General features: G+C 46.4%; 2 protein-coding genes across 3 annotated transcripts; both read left to right on the forward strand.

Annotated features, from left to right (window-relative positions):
* The first annotated feature begins 3 nt into the window (after positions 1-3).
* Positions 4-1557, forward strand: LOC135366298 (uncharacterized). Its single transcript, XM_064598975.1, has 2 exons — positions 4-617; positions 1164-1557. Exons 1-2 carry the CDS (start codon positions 53-55, stop codon positions 1313-1315), a joined length of 717 nt encoding a protein of 238 aa, XP_064455045.1. The 5' UTR covers positions 4-52; the 3' UTR covers positions 1316-1557.
* A 799-nt stretch (positions 1558-2356) lies between these two features.
* Positions 2357-8619, forward strand: LOC135367394 (ubiquitin-associated domain-containing protein 2-like). Of its 2 annotated transcripts, none has more exons than XM_064600641.1 (10): positions 2357-2488; positions 2608-2738; positions 2808-2927; positions 3652-3755; positions 4594-4714; positions 5726-5773; positions 5834-6076; positions 6363-6450; positions 6627-6667; positions 8202-8619. In XM_064600641.1, the coding sequence occupies exons 1-10, from the start codon at positions 2449-2451 to the stop codon at positions 8310-8312; spliced, it is 1047 nt and encodes a 348-aa protein (XP_064456711.1). In that variant the 5' UTR covers positions 2357-2448; the 3' UTR covers positions 8313-8619. The 2 variants fall into 2 exon arrangements, with proteins under 2 accessions (XP_064456711.1, XP_064456712.1); XM_064600642.1 differs by having other exon boundaries at positions 2450-2538.
* Positions 8620-15418: the final 6799 nt, after the last annotated feature.

Here is a 15418-nt window from a genome sequence, read left to right on the forward strand (position 1 = left end):
GCATGTTGATTCTCACGCGACTGCGCACGTTCTGCACGTCTCTTGAGGCACCATGGCGCACGTCCAACCTCCGCAGGGCACCCCAGGCTCATCAAATGTTCCTCCGAGATCACCTACTACCGTGGCTGCGCAGCCCGCCACACGACGGACACCTCCTGCAGCTGCGCGGTTACCAGTTTCTGTGGCTTCGTCCGCACCTTCCTCTGCCACGACCACGAGAACCATATCGACAAAGCCTGTCTCCCGGAGAACGACCGCAGCTGGACCATTTCGAAGGATGACTATCAAGCCATCTGCTACGGGGCGCAGAGGAGTCGTGATTTCCGTACCTTCACCCCAAGTGTCCCCTAAGAGAAGTAGAGCACTGGGGGCAAAGTCGAGGGGGAGATCGAGAGGGAGATCGAGGGGAAGATCGAGGGCGAGGTCCAGGGCCGTGTCCAGGGCCGTGTCCAAATTGCGGAGGAAATCTCTCTCCCTCGCTGGCAAGGAACATGAGACAGAGTTGTACGACTCTGAGGAGTCATCAGTGAGCCGGAGCAATCGTCGCTGCCGTCTCTGTTGTGTCATCTGCATAACAGAGGCATTCGTCGTTGGATTCATCGTCTCACTAGTAATCGGTGTGTTCTGTCTCGTATTCCCCCTGAAGAACACGCAACCGCGTTACTTCGTGCCCCACCGGAGTTCTTCTGGTGTTCTATTACGCCTTGTAACTACCGACAGGAGTTAACCTTCGTTCATCAGGCTTGAGTTGAAAATTACTCCGCCCTGTCGCGGTCAACTTTCCTGGAAACCTGAGAAACCATATTGTCGCCAGGAATGGGGTTTACTACCTTGAGATCTATATGTGAACACATGGTCCATAGGGGAACCTGCTAGTATAGACGTTGCAGGACTCCCGGAGATTATAAAATATAAATTATTTTAATTAAGTTAACCCAACACCTAACCGTTCGACCAAACCCTACGCGAAAAATAAGTTTAGGTGGCAACATTATCCCAACGCGTTTGAATCCAGACGCATCATTGAAAAGAACGAGAGGAAGGACTGAGAAGCCCGTATATGTGATTATGTCACGCCAGGAAATGAGGCCTCCACATTAGCCTTATTTCTGCGGCGCTTTCTGACTCATCGTGTTCTTTTTTGTTGATAATATCCTTTGCAGGGTACATGTTCCTGGTGGACTTGGACAACGGCCCGCCGTCCAAGGCAATTGGGGCGGCGAATCTGGTCGACATAGTCTTTGACGTGGACGGACGTGCAATATTGGTGCCGGTTGAAAATGTATCTAGGAAGAACGACCCGTTCAGAATATGAGACACAGTCCGCATAATGATAAGCGCTACACAGACGTTACAATGTGATAACGGATTCTCTATCGGCTGGTGTACAAGACTACAAGTTGATGTTTGTGCTCGACACTAGACGTGTCGTATTTACTTATACAGGATGTGTACCTACTGAGAAGAGCTCTTTCCTTGTCAGGTGTCGTGCCAAAGCTGTAGTAGGCTATGCAAATTATTTCTGTTGGCCTGTGCGAATACTAAGGGCGAATCGAATACGAAGTCAGTAGTTTGCACCAGAAATCAAAGTACATACGAAACGATGTACAGAATATACGGGGCGTTTTCTTTTACAAATTTTTAAATAAAGCTATTAGAGGCAGCTCGGGTGTCTTTGCTGTTGAGTTCTACGGTCAGGTAGGCATCCTTTCGCAGAGTATATAGAAGGTGACTATATTTACCTAAAATTCGTTTCGGGCAAAAGCGAGATTGGAGAATGGGGCAGAGACAACCCTCGTTCAAAGCCATTCAATTGTTAAATGATTCTGGAACGCGAAAAAGAAAGAGCGAAAAGAGCAGAAAGTGAGAGCGAAATATTCCGAAACCGAAAAAGCGCGCCTGAGGAGGGCATCACCCACGCAGACGGAGGCTTATCTGGGCCGGAGAGTTTATCTGCCCAGCTGAGCGGCACCCACTCCAATTATCTCCACTGCTCCAAATCACGTGGCCCTCTGACGTGAAATGACCGTGTACTCCCCGCCTTCCCGGTCGCAGCGGTTTCGGCTCATTTGCATATGCGGGGATGGATATTTCCCACGTGATATATATGGCATATGGCTGATACGATTGTTGAGCTTCTTGTTTAGTGTTTTTTATTCGCTTCTAATTACACTCCTTAATGCTTTTGGAGATATTCTTTTCTGTTTCCGAGCAGTCCTCTGAGGCAATAGTATGATCTCATGTAGGTTACCGCACTGGGTTACCGGCTGTTTGACTTTTCGTCCTTTTCGTGACTGCATCCGCCAGGTGGTGCAACGTGCATTTGAGGTTTGCATATTAGGATTGGTTTGGATTGGATATGTGGGGTGGTAGCCATGGATTGTACTGAAACATGGCCGTAATGCGAACCAACTCATCGCACTCTGTAGTGTAATATAATCAAGAAGTATGACTGCCATACTCTCGCAGTTTAGTACGACAGGATTCTGTACGTATCATGAAGTTCAACCTGCTTCATTGCAACTGATAAAATACCGAGTAGGGCATGTTACACATAATTGATACACATTTATGTTCGTTAACCGGCATCTATGTCTTTCCTCCTAGACAAAGCGCCTGTGTCAAAAGGCATTTTAGGATGTATGTTTTTCACAACATGCGCCCTGAATACCCCTATGTTAGCACACATGAAACACTTGGTGGTGTACGATATATCGGACATTGTCCAAGGCAGAGAGGTATGTCTAATCAGTTTCGTGACAGCGTTTGACCGAGACTTACCAATTATAAACGTGATTTGCTTTCAGTTCTGGCGGTTGGTGACTTCTAAAGTGTCATTCCTCGACACCAAAGACTTAGTGTGTGGATCACTTCTAATATACTACTTCAGAATATTTGAAAGGCGTTATGGGTCGCACAAATTTGCAGTAAGACCTTTCTCTCTTTCCCAACTGTTCTTATGGTTGCGTTTTGTGTATGAATTTTATAAATCAGTTATGCCAATTTACATTGTTAATACCACTCTTGCACTGTGAAACAAGTTTGTAATTTTGCTGATGATGCTATTTTGAAGGCATTTGAACCATTCAGTTTATAATGAGTGATAGAAAAGTATTGTGATATAAAGATGCATCATACACATTCCCTATTGTAATGCCCTAATGGGGGCCTTGGGATTAATATACAAAATGAAACATACGCCATATGCCACAAGTTTAGGTACCACCCAGAATGGACCTTCCTATCTCTGCACACCAGGGGGTGTTTTTCCTTCCTACAGTTTCTCTCTAGAAAAGTGACCATGAAGAACATTCACATGTTCCTTTGTCATCGAATGCGCCCACCCAACAGTCAAGTGGCCATATAAATTAACTTTCGTCATATTACGAATGTGATACTTTCTCTTATGACACCTTGTCTATCGTGGCAGTACTTACTAGAGCACAGGCCCGAGCTGCCTGAAAACTCGAGCCTAACCCGACCCGTGGGCTGGGCCTGGGACTTACAGATGACTGTGGTCCAGTTTGAGAATTTTCCTTGGACCTTGGTCAGGCCCAAGCTTTTGTCAGTGATTCTCTTGGCTGTAATGAGTTGAATATTGGGCAAGAGAGGGCTTTGCTGGAAACCCAATTACATTTTCCTGCATTTCAGTCATTTCTTTTAGCTGCCTCAACTGTGGCAACTCTATTAGAACTTGCCTCGATATACACTTTGAGGGATATGGACGTGCATCTCTCTCCTTTTCCGAGCGGCCCGTGAGTAGAGTCTCCGTAATTACAGTCGACCCCCGTTTATCCGGATTGACCGTTCCGAACGAAAATATCTGGATAAGTGAAACACGATATTTTGAGCTGTCCACGAGACACGTATTTATTTTGTAATGCATACGAAACTTCCCATACTCATTTGTGCAAGATTGCTATAAGCACCACATTCTCCTAAGCTCTTAGTTTACTTGGCAAACATTATTCATTTGCTCAAAAAGCACCGAAGCAGTTCTGAGCTCAGCATATCTGGCCTCTTGGAGTATCGCAACATCTGCTGATTTAGTGGCGACATCTGATTCACGGCTGTTGTCATTGCGACCGACAGTACCAACGACGTCTTTGTCAGAAATGATGGCACACGTTTCATCATGTCCGTTCACATAGAGGTACTCAAGATCTGCTGGAGGACTTTCCGACTGACTTCCTCCCTCTGCGGCTTCAAATGACGGGACTTATCATCAGCACCGCAGAGTGCAATGGGAAACCCTCGAAATAAAGCTCTAGCCTCAAGGTTGTCGCTTCCACTGGCAGAAATGTAGGTCACACACCGACTCTGACCCAAGATCGGCGAAGCAGGTTGTTGGGTACTTTCCTATAGTGGTCCCTGGAAATTCTTGTCTGGATCTGGAAGCTGAAGCCCGGATAAATGAATGTAAAATGCGTGGACTGAAACCTGTACCCCACAATTTTTGTCCAGATAGTGCAGGATCTGGATAAGTGAAGCCCGGATAAACGGAGGTCGACTGTATTTCCATTTGAATTGTTTGTGCACACTTTCCCTCATGAATGGCACTGACAAAATATTTTTGTTGTTCTTTCTCGTTAGGTACGCGCTAGTGTTTTCCCTGTTTGTAAGTTATTTCTTGGACATACCGAGGGTGGCCCAATCCTACATCTTGGGGGTTCCGGTGACTGGGAAGACATTGACCTATCTTTTGGGACTCCAGGTAATTAAGTAGTCGGATATATTAATAAGATATCTCGGTTAAAGGCAGACGTATCTGAAGGAAGCAAAAATAGGTTGGAGCAAAAGAGCCGAAGACTTCCCTGCCTCAGGCGCCATAGAGGCCATCGTAGAAAGTATTTCAATAGTTTAAAATTAGCCGAGAGCACACTCCATGAATTACTTCCATTAAATCGATTCTTGGCCAATTCGAAATGCTAGGTACGAGCATTTTTGTGGATTGAATGAGACATTACCCTGAGTCTGGGGTATAGACAAAACGGATGACAGGACAACTCAAGGCCCCAGACTCAGGGTAAGGCCTCATTCAATTAGCTTATACCGGCTCACCTGCTTTATATCGCCTTGTTCTACATTTTTGTGGTTGTGCACGGTGTAATGGATAGCACACAAGCAATGGTTAGCTCACGTTAGCCCAAGCAGAATGAATCTCCCCATTCATCGTGTTAAAAATAAAGTTGTTGTTTAGTTAGCACACTTGACTGTCTTGACACTATGTGTGTTTGTCCGAATGTGTTTCCTGAGCTGCCCTGAGCTCCTGCGAAAGAACGACAAGTGCTAGTGACGTACAGAGCGCGCCTCTGTTCCGCACACCTTTAAAAGATCCTCCACTCGTGAAAAGAGCGTATCGGAGCACGAGGGAACGTCATGACGTAACGTGGTCTATCTGCACGTGACTCGACGTCATAGCTCAAGCAGGTGGAAGCGGCGCATGAGTCGAGAGGAAGGAAGAAAGAAAAAAATGGAAAGGGGACTCTCCTATGTCGCGCGAGGATCTTGTCGGCTGCTTTCTCAGACGGTGAATTTGACTGCGCCGTTATAATGAACCGCAGAAGGAAAATATTTTGACTCCTGATGGACGGCTTGACGGAGCCACGTTAAATGTCGCGTCATTGTTCCTTTATGCCATTTGGAAATGTGGCTACCTGTAAAGTTGAAGGATGCTACACTTTTATTAGCGATCACTTAAAACTGGCTGTACTCTGTGTTCCAGGTGATGAGTACATCGAAGGAGACAGCCATATGTGGACTCTGTTCATTGGTGGGCATATTAATCTCGCCCATCTTAGCGGGCCAGTCACTTCCTTTTTTTTGCGCCTAGGTCGCTGGTGCACTGTGCCGTTGGAACTTCCTTTACGTGCAAAGATGGCTGTGCATTCCCAACTGGTTGGCAAAACTCTCCGACATGACGTTGGGGCGCCTGCTATCGTCGAGCCCTCCCAAGGAAGGGCCTCTACAGATGGGGGCCACACTAGAGATCCAAAGGCAACAGCAAGCTGAGCTTCTCGAAATGCAACTCTTGCAGACGCGCAATGGAAGCTCTGCGGGCCTCAGTTTTGGCTTGGTAAGGATGTGGCGCTCTTGGTTTGAATTTGTTTTGTGAGGAGCTCGGTGCGCGGGATGAGTACATGTGCAATCTTGGGAGAATGCGGCACTTTTTTGCTTGTTTTCTCTTTCCTACGGATTTGTAAACCCCACTTTGTGGAAAAGTTAATTTTTCCGCCTCAGAAAGCCACGGGCTTTAAAGCTACCGCAAGACACGGCCAGTTCTGGGAGAGTTGGGGCTCTAGCTATAATGGTCTTAACCAGGTTGTGTTTTATTCGAAGGCTTTATGATGCCTTTGTTTCAGGCACGTCAGAACATGGCTCAAGGATATTCAGAGAGGCTAATTCCAAATTTGGATGGACCAGGTACATGGGATAATATCATCAATACAGGTTTGTATACCAGTTCCTACGAGGATGGAGAAAAGATGTGTTGATCTCGTATTTCTTACGTTAAAGCATTATGTAGTTTGCATTTGTAAGCATTTCTTGGAGTGCTTGGAAGTGTTGTCTAGCGTAGTGTATGTCACTTGTGCTACACACTGATGGAGATGCTCCGTTTATTGCAGAAAATCATGCAAACACCCAAGCACCACAGCCTGAAATACAGGTACTGCTCAGTCTTTTGTCGTTAGTGAAATCAATGAGCTGTTCTAGAACACAAACATTTTAGAGTACCCCGAAACAGAGCTAGCAAAAATGTGCCACCTCAGCAACTGAGGATTCATGATAGATATGCTAGCACTAATGACCTACAAACATTAGTGAGCTCTCACTTATGAGTTCCATACACCGTTCACACTTTTTGCAGTGGAAGGCAAATGCCCCTGTCACACAGGAAATCCATTCATCCGTGACATTCAGCTGAATGTCATTCGTTAGTGCCGTGTAGAGCTACTCCCATATGATTGCAGTGAAGTACAGTATAACCCGTGGATAACAATGGTTTATACTTTTGCCATCAAAAACAAAATACACATTGTTTCGATGGAGAAACGACCTGCGGACAGTGATGGAGATCACCTTTTTGAGTACTGGTGCAATGATGTCCGATGCTTTTCCGCTCATGTAACTTTCGCATCACATGGACTATTTTGCGTGGAATGCGAGGGCACAAGAAGAATGAGGACATTGGGAGGAGGCTGACCACTTAGTCATCGTACCTTTGGAACCCATTTCATGGGGTTTCAGCATTTTTGTTTTCCCTGGTAACCATCAGTTCCCTGCTTTGGCAACCTGGAAAACAACCCTTGTTCCGTTCAGCCTTAGCACATTATCGGTACTGTCCGCTGTCAACGATGGTGCACCAGCGGAAGAAACGCAAAGATATAGTCCCGGACGTGAAATTGGCATTTATCGACGAGCATCATTGTGGAGTGAAAGTGACTTTCATCGCTCAGCGGTACACACTTTCGCAGTCTCGACAATCTTGAAGACCGAAGAAAAACTGTGCAAGCGAGCTACCAGTGCAACTGCAAAGCGGAAGAGGATTTGTGAGCGTGCATACGACAAATTTGAAGAAGCAGCCTACAAGTGGTTTGTTGATGCACGTTCCTGCAATGTCCTGATCAGTGGCCCAGTGCTTTCCGCGAAAGCCTTGCAGTTTGCCTTCCTCCTAGAATGGTGAAGACTTCAAGCATGTGACAGGGAACGCTAAATATTTTAATTTGCCAGTAAAACAGCTCAGAGTGACATCTGCTGGGAAATAATCCCCAATTTATCGAGCAACAGTGATTTATGTTCCCGACTGGCTCGCTGCTCACGAAGACTCCGTAGCTGACACGTAGCAGACTACTTTTGTTTTAGACACGGTATTACGCGCGTGCGACGTAGTTTTGCCACCGTACTTGACGAGCAACGTGCAGTTGGTGACAACATTGACGCAGTGTCGTCCGTAATTTTAAATTTCAATTTTCTAGAAAAAAAACTATGAACACAGTTGGGACGAAAATTTTGATGTAAGAGTACTGAGGGCTCAGGCTTGTCGAATTGAGAGATTTTCTGAGATTGCAGCTCTACTGCTTTAAAGTGCCCTTAAAAGTGGCAAAACCTTCAGAGCTAGGGAGAACAATGGGACGACGCAAAATAAACGCACTCTCTGATACGGTATGCTTTAAGTAAAAAACGCACAATTATTCTTGCAGGTGCAGACGCTGGTCGACATGGGCTTTGACCGACAGAAGGTTGTCCGAGCCCTCCGGAATTCCAATAATGACGTCAATCTGGCTACGACCTTGCTGCTCAGTGAAAGTTAACTTATATATATTTCTCACGAGAATGAGTTTGTTGGACACCTTTCTGCTGACACCCGAGTGTCGGCATCTTGGAACAATCTGTGCTATGAGCTCTGACAGCGATTGGGTATCTTATTTTAGCATCCACAGTAAGGTTGCAGTTACAACGATTTCAGTGCATACCTGACTGCATTCGTGTGTGAGACCCGTATTTTAAGACACAATTCGTACGACTTTTATTCTTTGGCCTCACAGCGTAGACTCTGACTACTTGTTCTGCGAGAGTCTCTAAACGTGTAAATTAAAGTCACGACAATGAATAATTTTACTGCAAGTATGCAAGTTTTACTGAAACTCTTACCTGCGCATTTTCGATACATCTGCTTGGAGTGCAGTCCCGTTTATTCGAACTCTGAGGGGACCGAAGATTTGGTGGAATAAAGTGGAGCTGGAACTAACTGTGTATCCAGACGAGTGACATGCTCACGAAAGATTCTAGTGGAAAAAAATCAAAACCACTGCTCACAGAGACGAAGTTCCGTCCCGAGTTATGTTGAGCATTCACACGGTGCTGAATATCGGGAGTGGTGGTGTACTGCGTATTTAGCAGTACACTGTCAGCGTCTTTCCTGTCGTCTGCTACAGAGTACCTTGTGGCTGTGTCGCAGGATATTCCCCACGGTTAGCAGAGTACGTGAACACTGGACGTTAACGCTCGCACTCAGAAAGCTATGACGTATTTTGCGTCTTCCTCTTCTGCGATGAACGTCGCTCATGTGAATGAGCGACGTTCTATTCGCGACGTATTACGTTCTACTATTCGCGATGTATTAATTTTCGCGAATCGCATTTGGGAAGTTATTCGCGAGCATTTAATTTCGCGATTCCAGGTATGCTTCCTTCCGTAGGATCAACGTGAAGCTGTGTTCGCGAGTACAATTTTTCGCGATTTTTTAGCGATCGCGAAATTCGCGAAAATTAATACATCGCGAATAAAAATACGTTTACAGTATTCTATTCAGGAAGTAATAACCGCACTGCCATTGAAATGAAGCTGAACCATTGTGCGCCCACAGGGAGTACGATGCAAGGCGTTCAAATTGTTGGACGTAAACGAAAACTCCTCCGCAGGCAACTCAAGGTCGAACCCAGCTGCTCACGCGCGCTGCACCTTTTTTTGTAGTGCTGTTTTGTTCGAAGTAACTTCTCCACGTGCATACCTCTCGAAAACTAATAATCACGACGAATTAGAACGAGAAATAATAATCTGAAGAGTTTGGGGTGATTTTTTAAATTCCGTGTTAGCGCCGCGAAGCAACTGTGCCCAGTAAACCATATACGTCCCAGTGACATCTGCGAGATATCCGATTTTGGATATAAGGATATCCCTGGGAGCACCCTGCAGATCCCCAGGATATCCAGGGGAGATCCAAGAGACCAGGATTTCGGCACTTTTTGCAGATCCCAGGAACATCCCCACGACGTCGCCATAAGACTTTCGGACCAATATGGGATGATACTTATAATTGCTTTTCAAATGCAATAAATTTTATTCTAGTTTCCGCGCCATACTTTTGCTTGATACATCAGAAGTGACGCCGACACGGTGATATACCTACCAAACATATGTGAAGGGTGCTTAAAGGTGCTCTCACCCTAAAATATGAGCAGTCTCTCTTTTTGACCCCTCCACTGCGTACGCGGATTTGGAGAGAAACCAGAGCATTCACAATAGCATCTATTGCCGAAATGGCCAGACCATATCATGAAATACAAATTGTTGTGCGATTTTATTATAAAACATTGGGGCGTAAGTCATTTGTAACGGTGAGGGGGTGCGTCTTTGCAATTAACTCGTGTATCTGCAGATTCAAGGCATAACCAATAACATTTCTGGTATTCCTTCCTATCTAATAGTGTGTTTTCAATTCAGGCTATTGTCTACATTGTGATTACCTGCTCAGTGGAGGTGCAAAAGTGATCGAATTCCTCTGTTGCTTGTCGGGTGTTACGCACAGATAAATACGTTGCACGGCCACCAGAACGCGAACGATAGATATATAACGATTTTACCTGTTCCCCCATATCTAGTTAACGTTCACAGAAGTTTGTGCTTGCTCTGAGCACAAGAAAAATGTTGCTGTCGAAACAACATATGTCAATTATCACATATTTACTCGTATATCTCCAGGCGACGTCCTGGCGACATCCCACTGATTTTAATCAGTGCCCAAACTTTGGTATATACTGGACCTTGCACGGATACCCCTGGGATCTGCAGGCTCCTTACTTTCAAACACCCAAAGCGCGATATCCTACAGACGTACCTGGGACACCTGTTATGTACTAGGTAAAACCGAAACGCGATTGTTGCCCTGGGATGTCCCACAGATATCACATGGATGTCCAGATATTCAGGACGTTCACGACCTTGTAGGGATATCCTAGGGACATTAGTGGTTTACTGGGGAGCTATAGGGGTCACCTATTCCAGGCGCGCACAGGCTCCATTTCTAACACGAAAGCTCCTTTCCGAGCTGTTTGAAAAAAAAAAAAAAAACGATGACTCCTGTATATTATGCGAATCTGGCGAAATCGAAGACTCAGCCACGCACTATTAACTTGCCCAGCACTTCACACAGCCCCATCATCCATGCCAATTGAACCCATCCTCGAACTGGCTCGAAAGACGTACCTTTCTGTGGGAACGTTGAACTCTATCATTCATGTGGTTGGGTCCCGAGGCAGCTCTCAGTGTTTGACCGGTAGAGAAGACTGGAAATCTCATAAGAGCTAACGTACCGTTTCGACAGAACATCCGTTCCTTGATCGAATCATCACGTGCAATGAAACGTGGGTGCACCATTTCATTCCTGAGTCTAAACGCGCATCAAAACAGTGGAAGCATCTGGGCTCGCCAGCTGCCAAGAAGTTCGGGAAGCACCCCGTCTGCGGGCATGGCCACGGTTTTCTGGGACAAGGCTGGCGTTGTTCACGTTGCTTTTTGCCCGATGGTACCACCATCAATAGTGAATATTACTGTTAGGTTCTCAGGGATGTGCATAAGGCGCTGAAGCAAAGGCGGCCGCGCGTCATCACCAAAGGAGTCCTCCTCCAAAAGGACAATGCACGCCCGCATACCGCGCATCTCACGACACGCACCTTACAGGACTTGGCTGGGAGTTGCTGCCACATCCCCCTTACAGTCCAGACCTCGCCCCCGGCGATTTCCATCTCTTCGGGCCACTGAAGGCGTTCCTTGGGGGCCGCAACTTCAGCTGCGACGACGAGGTCAAGAATGCGGTCCGATCATGGCTGCTACGCGCATGTAAGGATTTCTACGCTGCTGGCATCCAAGCCCTCGTGAAACGCTGGGACAAGTGCATTAGTGCAGCTGGAGATTACGTCGAAAAATATTTAAAAAAAGCTAATTTCTCGCCTGTTAGTTCATTTTACTTTTGCGAAAAATGAAACGTCCCGGTTTGACTCGAACAGCCCTCGTATATTAATTAAAATGAATGATTTGAGAACCCCGTGAATATCAAAATATCCTGTGGAATGTGGAAAACGTGGGACAAATCATATAGTCGCCAGGACGTACATGCAACATCTACGGGCTCTCTAAGATAGTTCCAAACATCCAGATCGGGATATCACCCGAACATCGCCTGGACATCCTCCCACAGCTTGGCTTCGTGACTGCAACGTTTTCCGCGTCATTTCTGTGCTGTGAAAAAGAAGAAGAGGTGTTCATTGGTATTGATGTTGAAAATACTAGGGAGAGGAAAAAGAAGAAGAGCTCGAATATCGAACTTTGTTAGGAGGCAGCTGATAACTGTTTCACGCAAATGGCTCAGTAGTGTATAGCCAGAAAAATATTTCGGGAGGGTTTCAATAGGAACTTTACACGGAGGAAGAAGATTGCACCCTCGTTTCCCTCTCCCAAATGCACTACCAAAGGTACGCTTTCGAGGGACGTCTGACCCCACCCCTCTGGCTACGCCACTGCAATGGCCAAGTGATTTCAAACGCGAGGTAGCGACAGCGCGAAGGAACTTCGTGAAACGTGGAATTTTTCCTATCGCTATTTGAAGCCGGTGTCATTCTACCGTCTCTCGAGCAGAAAGCACGCAACGAGCGTAAAAAGAGAAAGTGACAACTCCTATAGACGTCGACTCAAAAGGTACTCGTCATGCGTGACGCTCTTTCACAGTACATGGACGGGATTATACGAGTGAACAAAAGGACAAAAAACGCGGATGAGCTATATTTTCATTCAGGGGAAGCGGATCCATCTGGTGGCATGGTTCGCGCATCATTCCGCACGATGCCTCAAACTAAATCATCTAGATTTTACCGTCGCAGTCTACTGTTCTGTCAGTTAGGCCACCACGATATAACTGATACCATATATATAAAAACAGATTAGTGCTTTATCTAGAATGGCAGGTGTGGGGGGAGCAAAAAATGGGGAGTCATCATTAGAGTTACGTCACAACAGATTAATGCATCATTATCGACGGCTGTCTGAAGCTGAATAACAAAGGTACTCCTGCATGCGGTGCAGAGAAAAAAAAGAAGGTTAGGGGGGTCTCGATAAATCACAGGAACAGATGAAGTGAGCAATTAAGTATGCATATGCGTCCACTTGAGGGCCGCCAACCTGAAAACCCAGCCTCCGATAACATCGCAAATATTCCAACCTTCCAGCCACCAACGAGCCAATCCACCATTTTTTTATTATTTTTTTCGACCCGATAACAGCCGCAAGTTTCAGCCGATTAAACCACGGATTAGGAAATGGCGGTGTATTTGACGGTACTCTCGGTACCACCAGCTCGCGTGGCTCAGTGGGAAGCGTGCTGGCCACGTCACGTCGAGACTGGGAGGTACCCTGGTTCGAATTCCGCTGCCGGCTGTGCTGTCTGGGGTATTTCATGTGTTTTCCTCAGACGCTTTCAGACATATGTCGGCACGGTTCCCTTAGAAGTCGGCCCAGGACGCACATTCTCAGTCAGATGTGACGTTGCCCTGCTATGTGAGCCCTTTCACCAGCACTCTTGGTACTGGCTTGGAAAGAAAGCTGGAAAGAAAAGAAAAAAAAGAGAGAAAGACACTGTGAAACGCCCGGTCGAAATGCTTCCCGCCCAACAAGGTACGCTTTTTATTTTTCGTAAAAAGAAAAGCCACGAAATACAGTACAGTGTTTCTGATTTAGTTCGCGGGCGTTCACCTTTAACGCGTGGGCCGTGAAAGTAATATTTGAACGGTTATCTAATTAACGATGCCGTTGGGAGAAGAGCCGTCAATCCTTCTGACAACTGGACTGAATCGAGAGAACAGAGAGATGTGCCACGCTACACTTGCTGATGGGATTTTGAGGTCACCGATATCACGCGTTCCGCAACTCTGATCTCCAAGGTCCAGGAGCATCGATTGGTTATCGACCTCTTACGCACCTGCATGGAATGATCATTAACTATACACCGTTTGACAGTGAACGTGCTGTTTTGCAATTTAGAAACGTGACGTGCACGCGCACTACATGTTCGCACGATTGAAAAAAAAAAAAAAAAAAAAAAGCTCATATGGGTAGGAGGGATTTCGTACTGCGAGGAAACGAATATTTTCCACCGGTTTTTGCATACATCACCGACGCCCACGTCCACAAGCTACCAGAGCCGTGTTAGTTACTTTCGGGTTAATTTGCCAGAAAAGTAACTCGTTACTGAATAAATTGGTTACAAGTTACACTCGGTTCCCATCATAGGCGCCGACTGCGTGGGGGTATGGGCCCCCAACCCCCGGTACATTCCTGAGCCCCTTCCGAGAAGTCTACCAAGCTGATACTCGAGGAACATACTAAGAATCGCGTGTTTCGTGCAAATCCCATTAAAATTTGCCTCATAACACGGAATTCCCACGTAGGGGGAGGAGTACCTCGCAGCCAGAAGTGTTGTGCCGACTCCGGCAGATGGGAAACTCCCACCCAAAAGTGCTTGGAAACGCTTTCCTTCATTGACCCCGACCTTGAAGCGGGACCTCTTCTGTAATATGACAGGCCATCGACCGCCACCCAAAGTCACCAAGCGGATTCATCATTCTGGTTAGGCACCCTTGCGAAGCCACCTTTCACTGGTCATCGAGGTCATACGAGAGGCTCATATATAAGACACTGCGCGGTATCACTCACAATAACGCTCTTGCATCTTCCCTGCGAACAGTAAGTGTCTCTCGATGGTGTCTTAGAACATCGTGCCGATAGAATTGTTTTACCTATAGGAATTTTCTTGCCGCTGGGCCGGCTTTGTACGGCAGAGATTTACTTGGATCCTCCATAGAAACCCGCTCTCGTATGCCTTGGACGAATGTCGTTCAATAAGTAACCGTAATTAATTTATTGACCAACGATGAAAATTGGTATTCCGAGAAACAATGTAGTATCGTTTTTACGAATAGTCCTTTTGCTCTTCAATGCAGTTGAGCCATTGTTTAGGAAGCGCCTGTACTCAAAGATTTTGGGTCTGGTGCATAACCATTTGTGCACCGTTCGCTCGACGTCTTTAGTCCGACGACGCGAGGTCAGGCGGATATGGTTGATGCGGAAGACACTGAAATAGATCGCGGATCGTTGAAGTAGTCACGCGCGACCAGGCGTATTCTCATGATTTTCATCTCGGGAGGTGTGCCTATATCACCCGTTTTTGTGGCCTCTCTACCAGTATACTTTTTTCCTTTAGGGGGAGGGGGGGATCCCTGACGTATGAGACCGGGTGTTCTCATGCTAGAGCAGTACACAGAGACGAGCAATCCACGGCATTTTGTCCTGATGGAGATCATTAGACTGTAGAGATCCCAAGTTTGTTCCGTCGTTCACTGTTTGTCCCCTAGGCATTCAATGTTCAACCATATGACTGAGACTCGAATAGGTGTGCCTTCGTGCGATGGTGGATGTCAATGGGTTTCACACCTTCGCTCATAAGCTAAAGGATGACTGACCGTTGCTTCTCCTTGATACAAACCTGAAACGAGGCAGCCATTTTTAATTAGTTGTTGCGTGCTTGCACATACCACGCGGATGCCGCGAAACGCAATATAAAAAGTAGAAGACCCTGGGCCCGTTTGCA

The sequence above is a fragment of the Ornithodoros turicata genome, chromosome 8 (genome assembly GCF_037126465.1).
Source record: "Ornithodoros turicata isolate Travis chromosome 8, ASM3712646v1, whole genome shotgun sequence".
Taxonomy (NCBI): domain Eukaryota; kingdom Metazoa; phylum Arthropoda; class Arachnida; order Ixodida; family Argasidae; genus Ornithodoros; species Ornithodoros turicata.

Bases quoted from the DNA above. Each gene is read 5' to 3' on its own strand.
- LOC135367394 (XM_064600641.1), top strand. From the start codon at position 2,449: ATGACTGCCATACTCTCGCAGTTTAGTACGACAGGATTCT. The intron at 5,774-5,833 runs GTGGGCATATTA...TTTTGCGCCTAG, and splicing joins TATGTGGACTCTGTTCATTG to GTCGCTGGTGCACTGTGCCG. The intron at 6,451-6,626 runs GTTTGTATACCA...CGTTTATTGCAG, and splicing joins GGATAATATCATCAATACAG to AAAATCATGCAAACACCCAA.
- LOC135366298 (XM_064598975.1), top strand. From the start codon at position 53: ATGGCGCACGTCCAACCTCCGCAGGGCACCCCAGGCTCATCAAATGTT. The intron at 618-1,163 runs GTGTGTTCTGTC...TATCCTTTGCAG, and splicing joins CATCGTCTCACTAGTAATCG to GGTACATGTTCCTGGTGGAC.